This window comes from Gossypium hirsutum, chromosome A03 (genome assembly GCF_007990345.1).
Source record: "Gossypium hirsutum isolate 1008001.06 chromosome A03, Gossypium_hirsutum_v2.1, whole genome shotgun sequence".
In the NCBI taxonomy this organism is placed as follows: domain Eukaryota; kingdom Viridiplantae; phylum Streptophyta; class Magnoliopsida; order Malvales; family Malvaceae; genus Gossypium; species Gossypium hirsutum.
In genome coordinates this window covers 93,763,608-93,780,024 of record NC_053426.1, presented here as the reverse complement: position 1 = coordinate 93,780,024, position 16,417 = coordinate 93,763,608, and the positions used below count along the sequence as shown (strand labels likewise).

The following is a 16,417-nucleotide window of genomic DNA, read 5'->3' as shown; positions in this document are numbered from 1 at the left end:
TATTTTTTAAAATTTATTTTTAATTTGTTGAGAAATATTTATATTGATGTTTTTAGTATTTTTGATGTATTATACATTTTTTAAAATTGTATAAAAATAATATAAAAATTAATATGGATGGGCCAGGTCAGGCCCAGGTTTTAGCATTTTATCCGGGTCGGGCTTGGGCAAAATTTTAGGCCCATTTTTCGGGTCGGGCTAGGCCCGGGCCTAGCAAACATGCTTGAATTTTTAGCTAAGCCCAGCTCGAACCCGGCCCAGCCTAGCCCATGCTCACCTCTATTCATAAGCAGACCCTAACTTTTGTTGTTCTCATTTTGATTCTTTAAATTCCTATATATTCATAAGAAAAATTTTAAAATAATATAATTTAAATTATTTGGAACTAATAAAATCATTAAAGGTTGTTATATTTAAGTAATTATATTAACTAATTATAAAATACTGACCTTTGAATTAAACATTTCTCTCAGACATTGCTTTGTCTTGTTATCTCTTCAAGTTGAATGAAATGAGTTGCAAATTGAGTAAGAGCGGGTCGAAATATTTGCTTCCCTTGTGTATACTTTTTCATCAAATCAATAGTCCAAATGTGATTGTATATAAAGCAAGTCACTTTCTTTACCTTATCTAACACTTTTGATACACTAGGCTTTTTCCCAATATCTTCAAGGCATAAATCTAAATAGTGAGCTGCACATGAGGTCTAATATAGATGTTTTCTTTTCAACATTAATTTTTTTCCAGCAGCTTTCATTGCTGCCTCATTATCAGTCACTATTTGGACAATGTAATTTTCTCCAATTTCTTTTACAACTAAATCTGACAAACTGTAGTAGAATTCAACATCTCTACTACGAACACTTGAGACATCTATCAATTTACAAAACATGGTTCATTTACTACAATAAACAAGGAAATTAATGATGTACATTTGATTCAAACTGTTGGTCCAACTATCACACATTAGAGTTGCACCCAATTCTTTCCAATGAGTCTTTAGTCCATTTACCCAATCACGAACTCGTTGATACCCTGACTCCAAATACACATCTGAAACCTCATATGGTGTTGGGAGCTTTACACCTTATCCAACTTTTGTTGACACTTGAATTAAGTTATACAACCATGGAGAGTTTGCTAATTGAAAAGGAAGTCGTTCATATATTAAAAACTTAGATACCGCTTCACCTATCTTCCTTCGTAAAGTCTTTAAAAAAGTCACTGATCTTTGGTTGCTTTGAACTTTTGCTTCTAACCAATGTATAGCTCCCCTTAATGTAAACTCAAACTCACTTGGGATGGATTTACTTGTACTTTTTCCATGATATTCTCTAGTTGATCCATGAGAAGATCGCCCTTCTTCATAAATGTTATTCCAACCACCAGTACTTCGTCTAAATTCTTCCCTTCTATGCCACTCGTGTTGTGATTGGATACTTTCTCGAGTTGCTTGCCTTATAGTAGACACCTTATCAATGAATTCCTTGTGTTCACCCTCCTCTCCTCTTAATTGAGATAAGAATTAATCGGTTCTCCTCTTTTTGTCTATTTTCTTTGTGTTACTTTCTTTCAGTATATTCATCATACTTTGTCTAATGACACCTGTTAATAAAATAAAAATAATTCACAGTTTATATTATTATCAATTATATATAATCTTTATTGATAAATTTACAATAACATTTAAAAATAATAATAAAATATCACATTTTAGTAACATTAGGGCATGGTGCAACATTGCCGGTTTTATGAGCAGTGTGCTCTTTAAATCGTGTTATCCCTCCTTTCATAACTTTACCATAAAGTTCGCATACGATATTTCCTTTCGTATTTGGCACTAAAGTTCTAAAGTGCCAACCTATATCATTACTTGGTACACCCTCCAATCCTTGAGTTGGGAACTCTTCACGTGGTGGCATGCTTTATTTTTATTTATATATAAGAAACATAAAATTATATTTAGAAATATAAGCAACTCATTACTTATATTATCAACAATATAATACAAAAAAAAAGTAAACATCATTAACATGGAAAATTAAATTTATTGCATAATCCATAATTTATTTATTTTTTTAAAAACAACAACACACCATAACCCATTATTACCCGATCACCCAATAAAAATGTGATTAAAATAATGATGATTACAGATAATATAGAAAAAATTTCCAACTACACATCATCTCTAGTTCAATAATTATTTTCTATTTTAGGTGCCAAAAAAAGTATCCTCAAATAGCTTATAGGACCACAATTCATAGCTGATTGACAACATAAATTTCAGGCTTTGAGAATGAGATTGAATTTGGATTTTTAAAATACTATGCTAATATTATATTTATGATTATTTGAATTTTTTAAGAAATTTGTTGACTTCAAATTCAACTAATTTACCTATATGTATCCATTTCATTTTTACAATTTATATAATAAATGAAATTCAAATTTATATTCTCAAAAAAATATATTTGAAGTTCGAATTCAAGTGAGAGTTTAAAGGTGTAGAAGGGCATTGCCCCCTTCAATTTTTAAAACTTAAAAAGAGAACTCATACATAGTAAGATTTAAACCAAAATAAATATGAAGACAACTCACATTGTGGGAATCAAATTTGACCAATTAGAATGATAGAAGGTGAAAAGCAAGAGCCAACTAGTGCCCTAACCTCCAAAAAAAAATGAAAAATTACTGCTTTAGTCTCTCAAGATTTATAAAATTTTAAGTTAATATATGGTAAAATTATAATTTCTTCCTAGAAAATGTCAAAATTTCAATTTAATCCTTTTGAGAACTATCAAAATACAAACCAATACAAAATCACATTTTAACTCTAATAAAAATATATAACTTAATTTTAAATTGATCTTTTTAGTTGTAGGATGGTTTGAGGGGCCTTTAGAAGTTGATTGTTGGATTGGATATAGAGAATGGGTAGTACACAATAGTGAAATTTCTAGAGACCAAACAAAAATTAAAATAGACACCAAATCCAACAAAAATCAAATATAAATCCACAAGCCAGAAAAAAAAATCTTATAATATAAAAAAACAAATGGATGGTAGGAAAAAATAAAGCATTAGGCCATCAGCTCTGAAGTCTCAAGAACCGTCAACAATAATTGAAAAAAACAAAAACATTGGAAACCCCTAAAAGTTTTTCAAAACCCATTCAAAGCATCCGTCCAAACCTTTTCCCTTCTTCCTAACTATTTCTCATCAGTCATCCCTAACCTAAAAACTATATTTGTAGATTCAAAACTTGTTTGTTATCTATCCATTAAAATATATGTTCGCAATTTCAAGCATTTTACAACAAAAAGAAGCAAGAATCAAGACAAAAAAATTCAGGTACTTACTTGAAAGTTGAAAATTATAAATCTCTGAATGTTCAAGTAAGATTTTGTTTTAGAGATTTTTTTTGTTTGTGTTGTGATTTTGTTTGGTTTGGTGTTTAGACAGTGAAATATGAGAGAATTCATATTTTTCTATTGCTTTTGATTGCTTTTTTCTGTTGTATTTGGACTTCTTTTACTTTTTTTGATTCAAAACTATTTGATTTTGCAGGTGAAGAATATATTCATTTTTTTCTCATTGTATTTCTATTGGTTTTTTTAGAGGTGTTGAAATTTTTTCTTAAAATTTACAATACCCCAAAGCCTTTGGTCACCGTAACACTGTCGCGAACATCCCATTTTCAAGCAACGATTTACTGTTCGAGGAAACATGGGCTCCAAATTAAGACCCAAAGTGGCGGCCATGATTACGAAGGTCTTTCGTATGTTGCCAAAGTCCCCTTTGTTGTCGTTGACTTGGTTAATTTTCGATCGGTGGATGTTGACATTGAAAACAGAGCTGCAAGGGTTCAAGTTGGTACGATTCTTGGTGAAATTTATTATAGAATTACAGAGAAAAGTAGAACACTCACCTTTGTGGGTGGCGTTTTTCATTCAGTTGGAGTTGGCGATTATATTAGCGGTGGAGGTTTCGGATTATTGTTCAGGAAATACGGTACTGGCGGTGATAACGTGATTGACGCTCAATTTATCGACGTAAATGGAAGAATTCTTGATAGGAAATCTATGGGGGAAGATTTGTTTTGGACGATTTGAGGTAATGGTGGTGGTAACTTTGGGATCGTACTTGCCTGGAAACTAAAACTCGTTCCAGTTCCTGCAATTGTTAGTCAGTGAGTCTGTGACGGCATTTTCTGTTAGTCGAACACTCGAACTAAATACTACCCAAATCATCCTTTGATGGAAAGAGATCACTTATCAACTTCTCGATGAAACGAACCCTGACTTTTCCATGTTCAGCGTTAATTCAACTCAAGACGAGAGGAAAACAATTCTTGCTTCGTTCAGTATTTTTACTGTAACAGAAAAATAACGGGAATAGTGGCCTGTTGTTGCCGCAATTGGCCGTTACCCATTAAATTACGGCTGCGATCCACTGTTATTGGTGTGACTCTGCTTCACACCGCTATTTTCAGCAGTAGCGGTTTTGGACGACGCCGCTACCTCTATATAGCGACCACTATTTCACTACCCGACCTCTATTTAAATCCTTGTTTGGCACCAAAGAACCTTCAAGTAACTTATTTTCCACCATGTATGCTTTAATAAAAGAAATCACCTCTTGCTCTTTTGGTGTTAAACCCTCATGGTAGACTTTGTTTCTGTTAAACCATGGTGCCTAGAAAGAAACTACAAGAATCTTACATTTTATACTGTCATTTTAAAAAAAAAAAAGTCCACTAACCAATTTTGCCAATTTTGATTTCTGTCTGTATTTGAATCTTCAACTCCCAGCTCTTGCAGGATCTTTCTTGTGAATTTGCAATCTCGAATTAGGTGTATCACAGATTCTTCATCTTCCTTAGAAATTGGGCAGCATACGTTTCTCACTAGTCATTTTTTTTTAAGTTGTAAAGTGTTGGCAAAAATCCCTTAGTTAATTTCTACATGTATATCCGAATTTTATTTGCCACTTTAAGATTCCATATCTTTGTAAAAGAAGATTTCATTCCAATATTTTGTAATGCGGTGATATCTTTTGTATTATGTATACTACCTGTAATAAGCCATCTATAACTACTTTTGATTGTGTAAACTTTTGATTTATCACCCCACCAAACCAAAACATCTGGCTGGCTCTAACACATTAGTGGAATCATAAGGATCTGTTTCATCGTCTCTTCATCAAACAGAATTCTAAGGGCACGTTTGGTTCGCTGTATTGGATTAGAGGTGTAATGGAATAGATGTGTAATAGCAAATCAACTGTTTGGTTGAATGTAATGGAATAGAGGCGTAATAGTAAAACTGTGTTTGGTTGAATGTAATAGAGGTGTAATAGCATAATGGAGAAAACTAAAATGACCAGAATACCCTTAGCATAAATTTGTTTTGGTAAATGATTATTGTTATTGTTATTTAAATTTTAATAAGATTATTTATTATCAAAAATAAATAATTTAATCATATTTAAACATAATTATTATTTAATATATTTTAATTAAAATATATAATTTAATAAAATTCTTAATAATTAGCAGAAATTTGTTTTGGTAAATTATTTTATTTAAATTTTAATAAGATTATTAATATCAATAATAAATAATTTAATCATATTTAAACATAATTATTATTAAATATATTTTAATTAAAATATATAATTTAATAAAATTCTTAATAATTAATATTCTTATATGAATTTACTCAAATCATAATATATGATACTGTAAAATATAAATTAAAATAATAATTATTAAATATATTATAATTAAAATATATAATTTAATAAAATTCTTAATAATTAATAGTCTTATATGAATTTACTCAAATCATAATATATGATACTATAAAAGAAAATTTGAAATAATTAATATTAAATATATTTTAATTAAAATATATGATTTAATAAAAATTTAAAATAATTATAACTAATAAATTATATTTTATGAATTTGTATAATTTAAAATAATAATTATTACATATAATTTAATTATTACATATAAAATTAGTTTAATTAAGGTAACCTAAGTTTAAAACAAATAAAATAAAGAATGAGGATTTGGTTTAGTGTATTAAGTATATCTATTTTGTTGACAAATCTAAACTAAGCTTTTTCTAATGACTAGATCGAAAGGGTGAAGAACCCCAATAAACAAGAACAAGTATAACTATTGTTTTCTATGTCACTGTGATCTTCTAATGCAATCCTATAACTAGGAAGAACCGCATATAATTGGTCGGATTGCGGCTTTGAGATCATCGTAAAATCTTTGCTCCGAAAATCTGCTAGCTCTTCTCCTTGCTGCTGTAGCTATCTTGAGTCTTTCAGACTCGGGCATCTTCACGATTTTCAGGACTGCATCTGCATATTCTTCTACATTTTGAGCAAGAAATCCTGTTTGTGTCCATCTTCATCTAAAACAATGTCCATTTTCGGGCCAGCAGAATTATGAGCTGAGGGGAGTCGAGCAAAATGAATATCATTTTAAAAACATTTTTAAAATGGAAAACAAAAGTAGCTCGAATCAGAAATTATAATATCAGTTGCCATGCTAGCTCACCTATAGGTATGGCTCCTGCAGCCATGTACTCTACAACACTAATGCAAACTGTAAACTGGTAAGAAATCACAGCCATGTACTCCTGCAGCCATGTACTCCTGTAGCTCCTGAGTTAAAAAAAATCAAACTGTAAAGAGTTTCTAGAACTAATCAAGGTTCCAAAACTGAAACACCGGAACCATTAAAAATTTAGCTTGAAGGTCTATGTAAGTATGTGCACCTTCTCGGGACGAAATTGTGCAACAGATATGATTTTTGGAGTTTCCACCGACCTTTCCAAAGGAAGTGCCTGTTTCAGATGTAAACTGGTAAGAAATCACAGATGAATGACACTAAAAAATATAAAATGCACTATGATTGGTGATGAATAACAAGAAACAGAACCTAAAGTCCTGAAGTATCACAAGGTGGATAAACTCGCTTAATGCAGTTAGGAATACCCCAAAGCTTTTCGATGTGAGACTGAGTCCATGAAGAGTTGACCATTACAAGATGTGCACAAGATCCCACCATTACAAAATGTGTTTGGAAGGACTTGTTAAATAGACTTGTTGTATATACTTGTTGGCATAAATTGTGAGACAAAAATGTATGAACAAATCCAAGAACAATACTCAGTCTTAATGTTCCCCAAACCCCTAATTCATATATAGATCTAAGCTATTAGGGGGAAATCCTAGTCTTACAATGTTTGTGGCATTTGTTTCAGATACATAACCATCCTTGTCGAGCATGATTGCATCATTGGCATTCGCATTATTCCCTTCTATCTGCATTGGACCACACAAATCATTTTTTTCCCAAGAGATAGTTTAACAAAAATGCATATCTGGCATTAGTCTGAGAAACATAATCTCCACCATAACACAGGAAAATATACAGGTCATATCATCCATCATGGTTTACACCCTTAACCCAAACAAAACAAAAATATCCAAGCCTAGAGAGAAAGGTCTACTGAAGTTTTCAGGTAAGAAAATCAGAAACTAAATATAGTTGTTATCTTGCGAAATTTGATTAATCAGTTGATGATACTGTCAGAAGCATTTAAAGATAGTAAGCCGTCAAATTGAGAACAATACTTGCTCGAATAGCATGAAAGAATGAAAACAACATTCAAATCATAGATCAGATATTAGAACATCATCTACTCTCAGCTTTATCGTAAAATCAAATGAAAGTCCTGCATTGGACAACCTTTGCCAGTATGTTATTAGAACATATTTTTTATGCTTCATGATTAAAGATTTTGCGTGATCATTCATACACAACAATCAGTGTTCATTTATCAGTGGGTTTGTAATTTGTTTACTACTCTTTGTTTAACACAACTTGCATGGCAGATAGGTAAGACCAAAGTTTTCCTTAGAGCTGGGGTTTATTGAGAAGGAAAAAGACTGAGGATGGAGAAATGCATTTTTATTGTATTTAACAGTAGAGAAGCACCGCACTGCACAATTTCTTAAGGGTGGGGGTGTCGGATTTTCTTTTAAACAGAAATTATTTCGATAGAACAGATTTCATAACTCACATCCTATTATCAGCCCAATATATACATATTACTGCTCATAATATCTCCAACTTTATCATGATTATTCAATTAATTTTTTTTAAAAATAAACAATCGATTCAACTATCAGAAATAAACAACCGATGCTTCTCATGCAATGAAGATGATGATTTATAACCCTCTCTAATCATGCTTCTGCAAAGCACCCACAATCCAAGGCAAAGACAGAAAACTAAAATGAAAAGTTCATCCATACCTCACGCCAAGATCGAGAGAACCTAATGAAGCAGTGGCTTTCAAACGTGCTGCAACAAATGAAAGGGAAAAAACGATCGATAGAGAAAATCGATAAAGGCAGACGAGGAGAAATTATGAGGACAGAAGAGGAGAGGGTCGGGTAGGGAGGGAGGGTAAAACAGAGAGTTGGGAAGGGAAGTCGGACGTAATGTGTAATACGCGATTTGAGAAGGGATTAGAAAAGCAGGGAATTTGGGGATTAGGTCGGGATTGTATTACGCGCGTAATACCTATTACAGTGAACCAAACGCCGGAATAGGAGCGTAATGTAATAGGCGCATAATCAGGGCGTAATGGATTAGCTAATACACTGAACCAAACACACTGTAAGGGTTTCAACATTCCAGGTAAATTATTCTAGCTTGATTAAATCCCTAACCTTTGTATAATTGATGTTAATTTTTTGATAGCGTATTTTTCCCTCCCTGGGTCTTGGAAACCATTTATCATCCCATATGTTTATAGAGGTGCCATTTTCTACCTTCCATTTCAATCTTTGGTTCAGTAAATAACGGGCATTCCAGATACTTCGCCAGGTATACGAAGGGTACAAACACAACCTTGCACTTAAAAAATCACCTCATGGGTAGTATTTAGCCTTCATAACTTGTGCAAGTAAACTAGTAGGGTTCATAAGCAAATTCTATCCTTGTTTAGCTAACAAGGCGATATTAAACTTGTGTAAGTCCCTAAACTCCATCACCCATTGTGATTTCACATTACACATGGCTAACCAGCTGCAACAATGAATGCCTTTGCTTGTAATTGTATTACGCTACTAGAATCTGTTAAAATATTTTGTTACTCTTGACAAAAAGAAATTGGTAACATAAAGCATTGTATTTCATAAATCGAGACTACCTATAACACTGATTTTTATCAACACTTCCTTTCCTCCTATAGATAAAAACCGCACACTCCAACTTTCTAACTTCCTTGAAATTCTCTCTTTAATACCAACAAATGAATGTCTTTTGCATCTCCCCACCATTGTTGGTAATCCCAGATATTTTTCAAGATTGTTTGATGTTCGTACCCCAAAGATTCTCTCCACTTACTCCAATTGACCAGATACATTCTAATAGTAATAGTCTGACATCACTATTTTCATCGCTCTTGCAATCTTCTCTATTTCCTCTCCTAACAATATAATGTCGCCAGTGAAAAATAGGCATGTGATTGCCAGTCCAGTTCTTCCTACCTTAGCTCATTTAATAAGGCCTTCACTTTTTGCCCTTGTAATCAAATTGGAAAAACCGTGCACGCATATAATAAATAAACAAGGGTTTAGGGATCACCGTCTCAATCTCCAACTAGGCCTAAATTCTCCTCCTCGTATCCTATTCAACACCACCGAATATGTTTTTGTAGTTACACACTTCATTATTAAATTAATTCAACCATTGCAAAGCCCATTTTTTGCATCATCTTTTTGATAAAACTCCATTTAACTCTATCGTACACCTTATTCATGTAAAGTTTTAAGGCAAACAATTCAGTCGATCCTTCATTTTTCTTTTTAAACAAGTGCAATATTTCGTAAGCCACTAATATGTTACCTGTAATTTGCCTTCCTGGAATGAAAGTGCCTTAATGTTCATCTGTACATATATCCAGTACCCTTTTAAATCTATTCACCAACATCTTTGATATTATTTTATACATCACATTGTACAGGCTAATTGGTCTAAATTGGTTTATATTGTTTGGCGAGATTATTTTGGGGATTAAAACAATATTTATTCTGTTGATTTCCTGTAAATCCATCCTTCCTTTTAACACGTCCAGACAGTATCTACAAATATCATCCTTTATAACATGCCAATACTTTTGGTAGAAAAGAGCAGGAAAACCTTCCTTACCCGATACTTTTAGGGGTCCGATACTTTAGGGGTGACATCGATTTCATTGCTTTAGCAACTTCTTCCTTTTAAAATACAACCATCTGCTTCTCATTCAAAAATCCAAATATTATATACAAGGTTGAATACTTTCGAAAATCCTGTCACATTTACTTACCGTTTTTGATGTGAACAATTATTGAAAATATTGAGAACATCAATAAACTCAAACTCTCCTTCAACCCATCTTCCATTGACGTCGTTTAGGCCTCTGATTGTATTTTTTCTTCTTATGTCTGCTTGCCACCTTATGGAAAAAAGACGTGTTACTATCCCCCAGTTTAAGCCAATTTAACAAATTACCAATAATCTTAAATATCAGTTCACACAAAACCTAACTTGATTATAATAAAACCAAATTTATCTAATCATATTAGTGTCACTGATATGATAATATGTAGCCATAAGTGATTCTCAAATAATTGCAATAACCAAAAAGCAAAAAACTATAAACCTTCATATATATATATAAACTAATTGAAAAACAATTTGCACATTAATCTTAATTTTTAATCAGCCTATCATTAATTAGAAATTAGTTATTAGAGTATTTACATATATTTAACTCATACTTTATTTAATAATTGAAGCTCAATAAACTCTAATCAAGATAGATCACTTTTTATTTAGACTAACATTTTATGATAATAAATAATAGTATGCAATTATTCTTATTATTTATGTGATATTCGTATTTTTCCAACAGTCACAACCTCTAAAAAATCCTCGTAATGGACTTCAACTTCCTTCAGTGATGTAACACGATCCTTTTAACTTGCTTAATTGTTCCATCACATTTCCAATTGCTACCGACGAAGAATTTCTTAGCCATGAAATTTTGCTTGGGATCTTTTCTTTCTATAATGAAAACAAGAATCAAGAGAGGAACAAGAAATCAAACGCTACAAAAGCTCACTAATGGAACAATTTGTGGATTCATCGTTTATTTGGAGTGATGGGGTAATTTGCATATTCCTCTTCTACATTTCAAACAATATTTTTTTTAATGTTTAATGGGATGTGAAAATGTGAAAAGCTGGAAATGAAATTGAATACGTGACAAAAAATTGTAAACTAGGCACAAATAGGGGGCAAACAATTTATGTTTCTTTCCAAGATAATGAAGCGATTTTTCAGTAAAAGAAAAGAAAATTCTCAAAAGAAATGCATAAAAAACTATTTTGAAAACAATTGAAGTAAAAAGGTCCAGTGTTTGCAATTTTCAAAAGCTTGATTATATAATTTGTTCCTATCACTTAATGTATTGTTTTCTTCATTTGATAAATATTAGCTTAAATTGACTAATAATGATGAATATTTTATTTTAAATATACAATAATTAATTTAGTGAAGAATAATTTCCAAAAAAATTTTAATGAAAAATACTCGTAAAGTACCTAACTTAATAATCAATTTCAACTCGTTGGTATTTATAATTCAAAAAAAGTTATTTATAAAAGAATATACCAAATGGAAAAATTACTTAGAAAATTAGGTTAGTTTTTAGATTATTTAAAAAAGTAAGACAAAATTTCAAAAAGTTAAAATAGAGAAACTATTATATCAAGCGGGGGCAATTTACTAAAAAAAGCTCTCTCTTTTTTTGTTAATTACCGAAATGGTCTGACTTTTTTATTATTTACGGGAAAAGACCGTTTTTCCCGAAAACGCGTCCACATCAGTGCGGAGTTACTCCCCCATTAAACTGCCACCTAAAATGGTGATTTCTCTCTCCATGGGAGAGTGACTAATGATTTTTTTCGACTTTTGATATGACGATTTTTTTTTCAACTTTTGAAAAAAGAATCTCTCAATAATATAAAAAGTGGTATAATTTTCTAAATAATTATTCTATTTGGTATATTCCTAGACATTCACAAAAAATACAAAGATTAATAATTATTCTATTATTTTAGTATAATTTTCATGAATGAATCACGTTCGCAATTTGAGTTTTTTTAATTAAAAATTTACAATTACAAGTATAGATAATATAATTATAACCATAATCAGTCGTTACAAAACACAAATAAATAGAAACCGAAACTTATCTCAAGTTAGACTAAAATAATATTTAGATTGAAAACTTGAAAATCATTTGCATAAAATAGAACTTAAAAATGATATATCGGAGTAGCAATGCCTAAAATAAAAATATAAATGTTTCAAAAGCTAAATTAATAGTATTGAAAAAAGAAGAAGAAAGCAGGAGTTTCGACATCTAATTATAGATAAAATACAAAAATGGTAATGTTTAGTAGTAATTTATGAGTTAAATAAGTGCCAGCATGGCTAGATATTATCCAAAAACATGTCTATAATTATTGTTTGCCAGGGCAAACCAACAATCAATGAGCACCAACTGCGAAACCTTTGAGAACAATACGTTGTCCTAAAACCAGTGAGGACCATATATGACCCTTTCCACTCATGCTATCTTAAGGAGGATGGAAATGTTTAAAAAGCTTACAAATAAACACAAAACTTAATAACATATCCCTATCCATTTGATTCAACGAAATATGACGATTTCCAAATATTCTTTCCATGTTTTATTTCTTATTCTCTTGGTATCATTTTCATTCTCTTATGCACATTTTCGCCATATAACACCTAAAGAGATTGACCCAAAATCTTTCAACTCTCATTCATCTCCACTTTCTCCTTCTTTGACTTCCAAGGGTTCTGGTCTTTTATCAGGTTCTAGCAGTTCAAAGGATTCTAGCTTGTTTGATAATTTATCAAGTTCCAACGCTTCTGGTTCTTCTAAGATTTCTGACTCTTCATCAGTTTCAACCAATTCTAAGGGTTTGGACTCTGCTATGATTCTCCATTAGCTTTTACAAGTTTTGATTTTTTTCCTAAAAGTTCTAGGGTTTTTTTTTATGCTGTTATATCAGGTTTTGCCTTTTCTGGGTCTTTTAGAGGTTCAGGTTTATTATCAGCTTCTGCAAATTCTGGTGCTTCTAACAATAAAGAATTCAACATCAACCTCAAAGCTAACCTGAGTGGGTGTTTCTCCAAGGTTTTTGCATTTGGAGACTCGTACACTGATACAGGAAATGCTCGATTGATAGGCATTTTGAAAAGCTTCGTGGGTGCAGTTTTGACGGGGAGAGTTTCTCAAGGCGGAAACTCCAACTTCAAGTTGGGTGGTAGATCGAGTAATGGTCGAATGGTCGTTGATTTTCTTTGTGATTCTCTCAACATTCCCACACCAATACCGTATAAGGCCATCTCTTCGGACTTTGATTTTGACAGCAACTCTGGGGTTAACTTCGCCGTCGGAGGCGCCACGTCACTTTCCGGAGACTTCTTTGTAAACCACAAGATCGGTCACACACTGATGTGGAAAGGGATTCCTCTAGGCTTCCAAACACAAATTGAATGGTTCAACCATTTCGTGACCAGAATAGCTTGTAAAAGGAAGACTGAGGAAGAATGCAAGGCGGAAATGGGAAAGCATCTTATTTGGCTTGGACAAATGGGTGTCGATGACTTCGCTCGTGTTATAGGGTCTTCTGTTTCAATGCGGTGGCTTACAGATATAACTATTAATCATATCTCCAAAATCCTTACAGTATGTGTGCGATTCAAAATGAAATCTCTTTAGAAAAATTATGTAAACACTGAAATACAAACTTGGATTTTTTTGTATGCAGACACTATTGGATAGTGGTGGAAAGTTCGTAGTGGTTCAAGGGCTACCACCGGTGGGATGTTGTCCATTATCCAAGCTATTGACACCCCAATCTGAGAAAGACGAAATGGGTTGCTCGCTAGTTATCAATAGAGCAGTAATGGCTCATAACGAGCTCCTCCAGAAGACATTGGAAGACTTTAGGGTAAGGCATGGTACTGAGGTTACAATTTCTTATGCTGATTATTTCAATGCATACAAAGCAATCATGGGAAACCTTGCTGGTTTCGGGTTTTCCGATGGATCCGAAGCATGTTGCGGCGTCGGAGGTGGACTTCTCAACTTTAACTTGCACAACCTTTGCGGCATGGCCGGCACCACCGCGTGTGAAAAACCATCTAACCACGTTCATTGGGATGGGCTTCATCTGACGGAAGCAATGCATAAGCAAATAACTAGACTGTTCCTCCATGGAGGCTACTGCAAACCATCTTTTGATGATATAATTAGTAGACAAAGAAACTCAGGTACATAGATGATAGGTCATTGTTTCATGGAGTTTGAAATCCATTCATTCATTAGCTTGCTTGTAGTCTCCACTTGTGTTACTATATGTAAGTTTAGTTAATAAAACCATCCCTCAGTTTTCACATTGGTGAACCAAGAGTGATGTTGTTTGATGTATATTTCGCCATATTCATATTTATTAATGCTACAGTGGCGGCTCACGGTTGTTGTTACATTTCTTCATTTCATTTTTAATTTCCATGGAATTCAATTTTAGGTCAATCGTTATTCTGGAGACTTCAATAAGTCTCCCATGACATATTACTATCAATAAGGTAAACTAAACAATTTTGGTCAGAAAACTTGTAAATTGATTTTGTTTTCTTAGTGACTTGTTGGTTAAATTTTTAATGAATTACTATTGTGAACATTTAAGTGGACTAATTTTTTCACCTAATATTCTTTTTTTTTTAAAATTTTAAAACCAATTTCTTCTTTTTTTTCCTTCTTTTTCCCAATTTTTGTGTTTCTTTTTCTTCTTCTAAGGTTAGTCTAATATATTTCAAAGTGTTTAATGTATTTGGAATGTTGTTAATCTAGAATAATATTCCCCCAAAAGAAGTACCATTTTTGGTTTAACATTTTAAATCCAATAGCTAGACTAACTTTCTAAAAAAAATCCTAATTAACCACATGTTTGATTTGTGTTGGAACACGTGTTTTTTCCTAATGTTATTGTTTAAACATTTCATCAATATTTTCTTATTCTGGATCCTTTATTGTTGGATTGTTTCAGTTGTTGTTTTATTGAGTAATTTTCTGTTGTGTCTCATTGAAGGGGATAATTGAATATTTATATTCATAACTATTGTTCATGGAATTGACGTTCTTAGTAGACTCCATGCATGCTGGATAGGTGTACAGTTCTGGGCTACCTGCTGGACTTCATGCCTCCCCCACATGCAAACTCCTTGGGTATATGTGAATTGAGACTGTGAACTCCCCTTACGAGCACCCCTTGACATGTACGAACTGAGACCGCGAGCTCCTTTGCGAGCACCCCTTGGCATGTCTGAACTGAGACCGCGAGCTCCCTTTCTTGACCTCCCACTATAAGGCTTGCACGCATCCATCTAGTAGGGTCTAGCCGAGTCGCCAGTAGGCAACCCGAACCTTATCTGGTTTTCGGGTTAGTGATCATAAGTACATAACAATCTAGTCCCCCCTTTATTAGGTCTAAGGAGGGTTATAAAGTGGCGCTCCTTAGAGCCATCACTTTGGATTTATACAGCTTATTGAATACGCAATGACCACTGGAACACGACATTAACTTTGCCACGTGTACGGGTGGATCGCGCCTGTCTACATTTGACAGTTAGTTCTCCTCTGTTATTTAAATTGTCAAAACGCGAGGAAGAGAAGCTTCTTTAAAATGGAGGGTTTTTGGAAACCCTAAACTTACAAATTTAACATTTTCTGTAAGCAAGCTCGACTGAGGCTTTCTTCAAGGTAAATTTTGTAAAATTTCTTATATCAGGTTTTAGTTTTCTTCTATATTCTTTCATTTATTTCTACATCGAAAATATGTCGAGAATGGAAGGGTTGGTGGTCGAAATAATTCCCAATTACCCACCATGTGAGCATACTTCGAGAGCCCCTGTAAAGGCTAACTTTTTGTCTGTGGTACAAAAGAAGAACAGATGAGTCGAGTTTTAGGCACACGAAAGATTAAAACCCCAAACTTTTCTTATGGCTTTTCCATTCCTAAGGGACCACACAGGCTTAGTGATACTAATGATGGCAACTTCTTGCTCCCCCTCCATGCTCTGGAAGTCGGATTCCACTTGCCCCTACATTTGTTCTTCTGTCATCTCCTTCAAAAGTACCACATTGCTCCCAGTCAACTTTGCGGATTCTCCTAGTGGATCGCGGTGGCTTATTTCATCGATTGCTGCCGACGCAACGAAACACCATAACTCATG

General features: G+C 33.0%; 1 protein-coding gene and 2 long non-coding RNA genes across 3 annotated transcripts; 2 read left to right on the top strand and 1 right to left on the bottom strand.

The window, feature by feature from the left end:
* Window positions 1-3,041: 3,041 nt before the first annotated feature.
* Window positions 3,042-5,070, top strand: LOC121219922 (uncharacterized). The gene is made up of 2 exons (XR_005916978.1): window positions 3,042-3,354; window positions 3,571-5,070. It is a non-coding gene; the product is annotated as an uncharacterized lncRNA (long non-coding RNA).
* A 994-nt stretch (window positions 5,071-6,064) lies between these two features.
* LOC107886496 (uncharacterized) lies at window positions 6,065-6,681 on the bottom strand. The gene is made up of 2 exons (XR_001680778.2): window positions 6,581-6,681; window positions 6,065-6,473 (listed from the first exon to the last, which is right to left on the bottom strand). It is a non-coding gene; the product is annotated as an uncharacterized lncRNA (long non-coding RNA).
* Window positions 6,682-12,728: 6,047 nt separating this feature from the next.
* LOC107888074 (GDSL esterase/lipase At3g48460) lies at window positions 12,729-14,668 on the top strand. The gene is made up of 3 exons (XM_016812240.2): window positions 12,729-13,096; window positions 13,189-13,868; window positions 13,951-14,668. Exons 1-3 carry the CDS (start codon window positions 12,811-12,813, stop codon window positions 14,461-14,463), a joined length of 1,479 nt encoding a protein of 492 aa, XP_016667729.1. The 5' UTR covers window positions 12,729-12,810; the 3' UTR covers window positions 14,464-14,668.
* The last annotated feature ends 1,749 nt before the right edge of the window (window positions 14,669-16,417 follow it).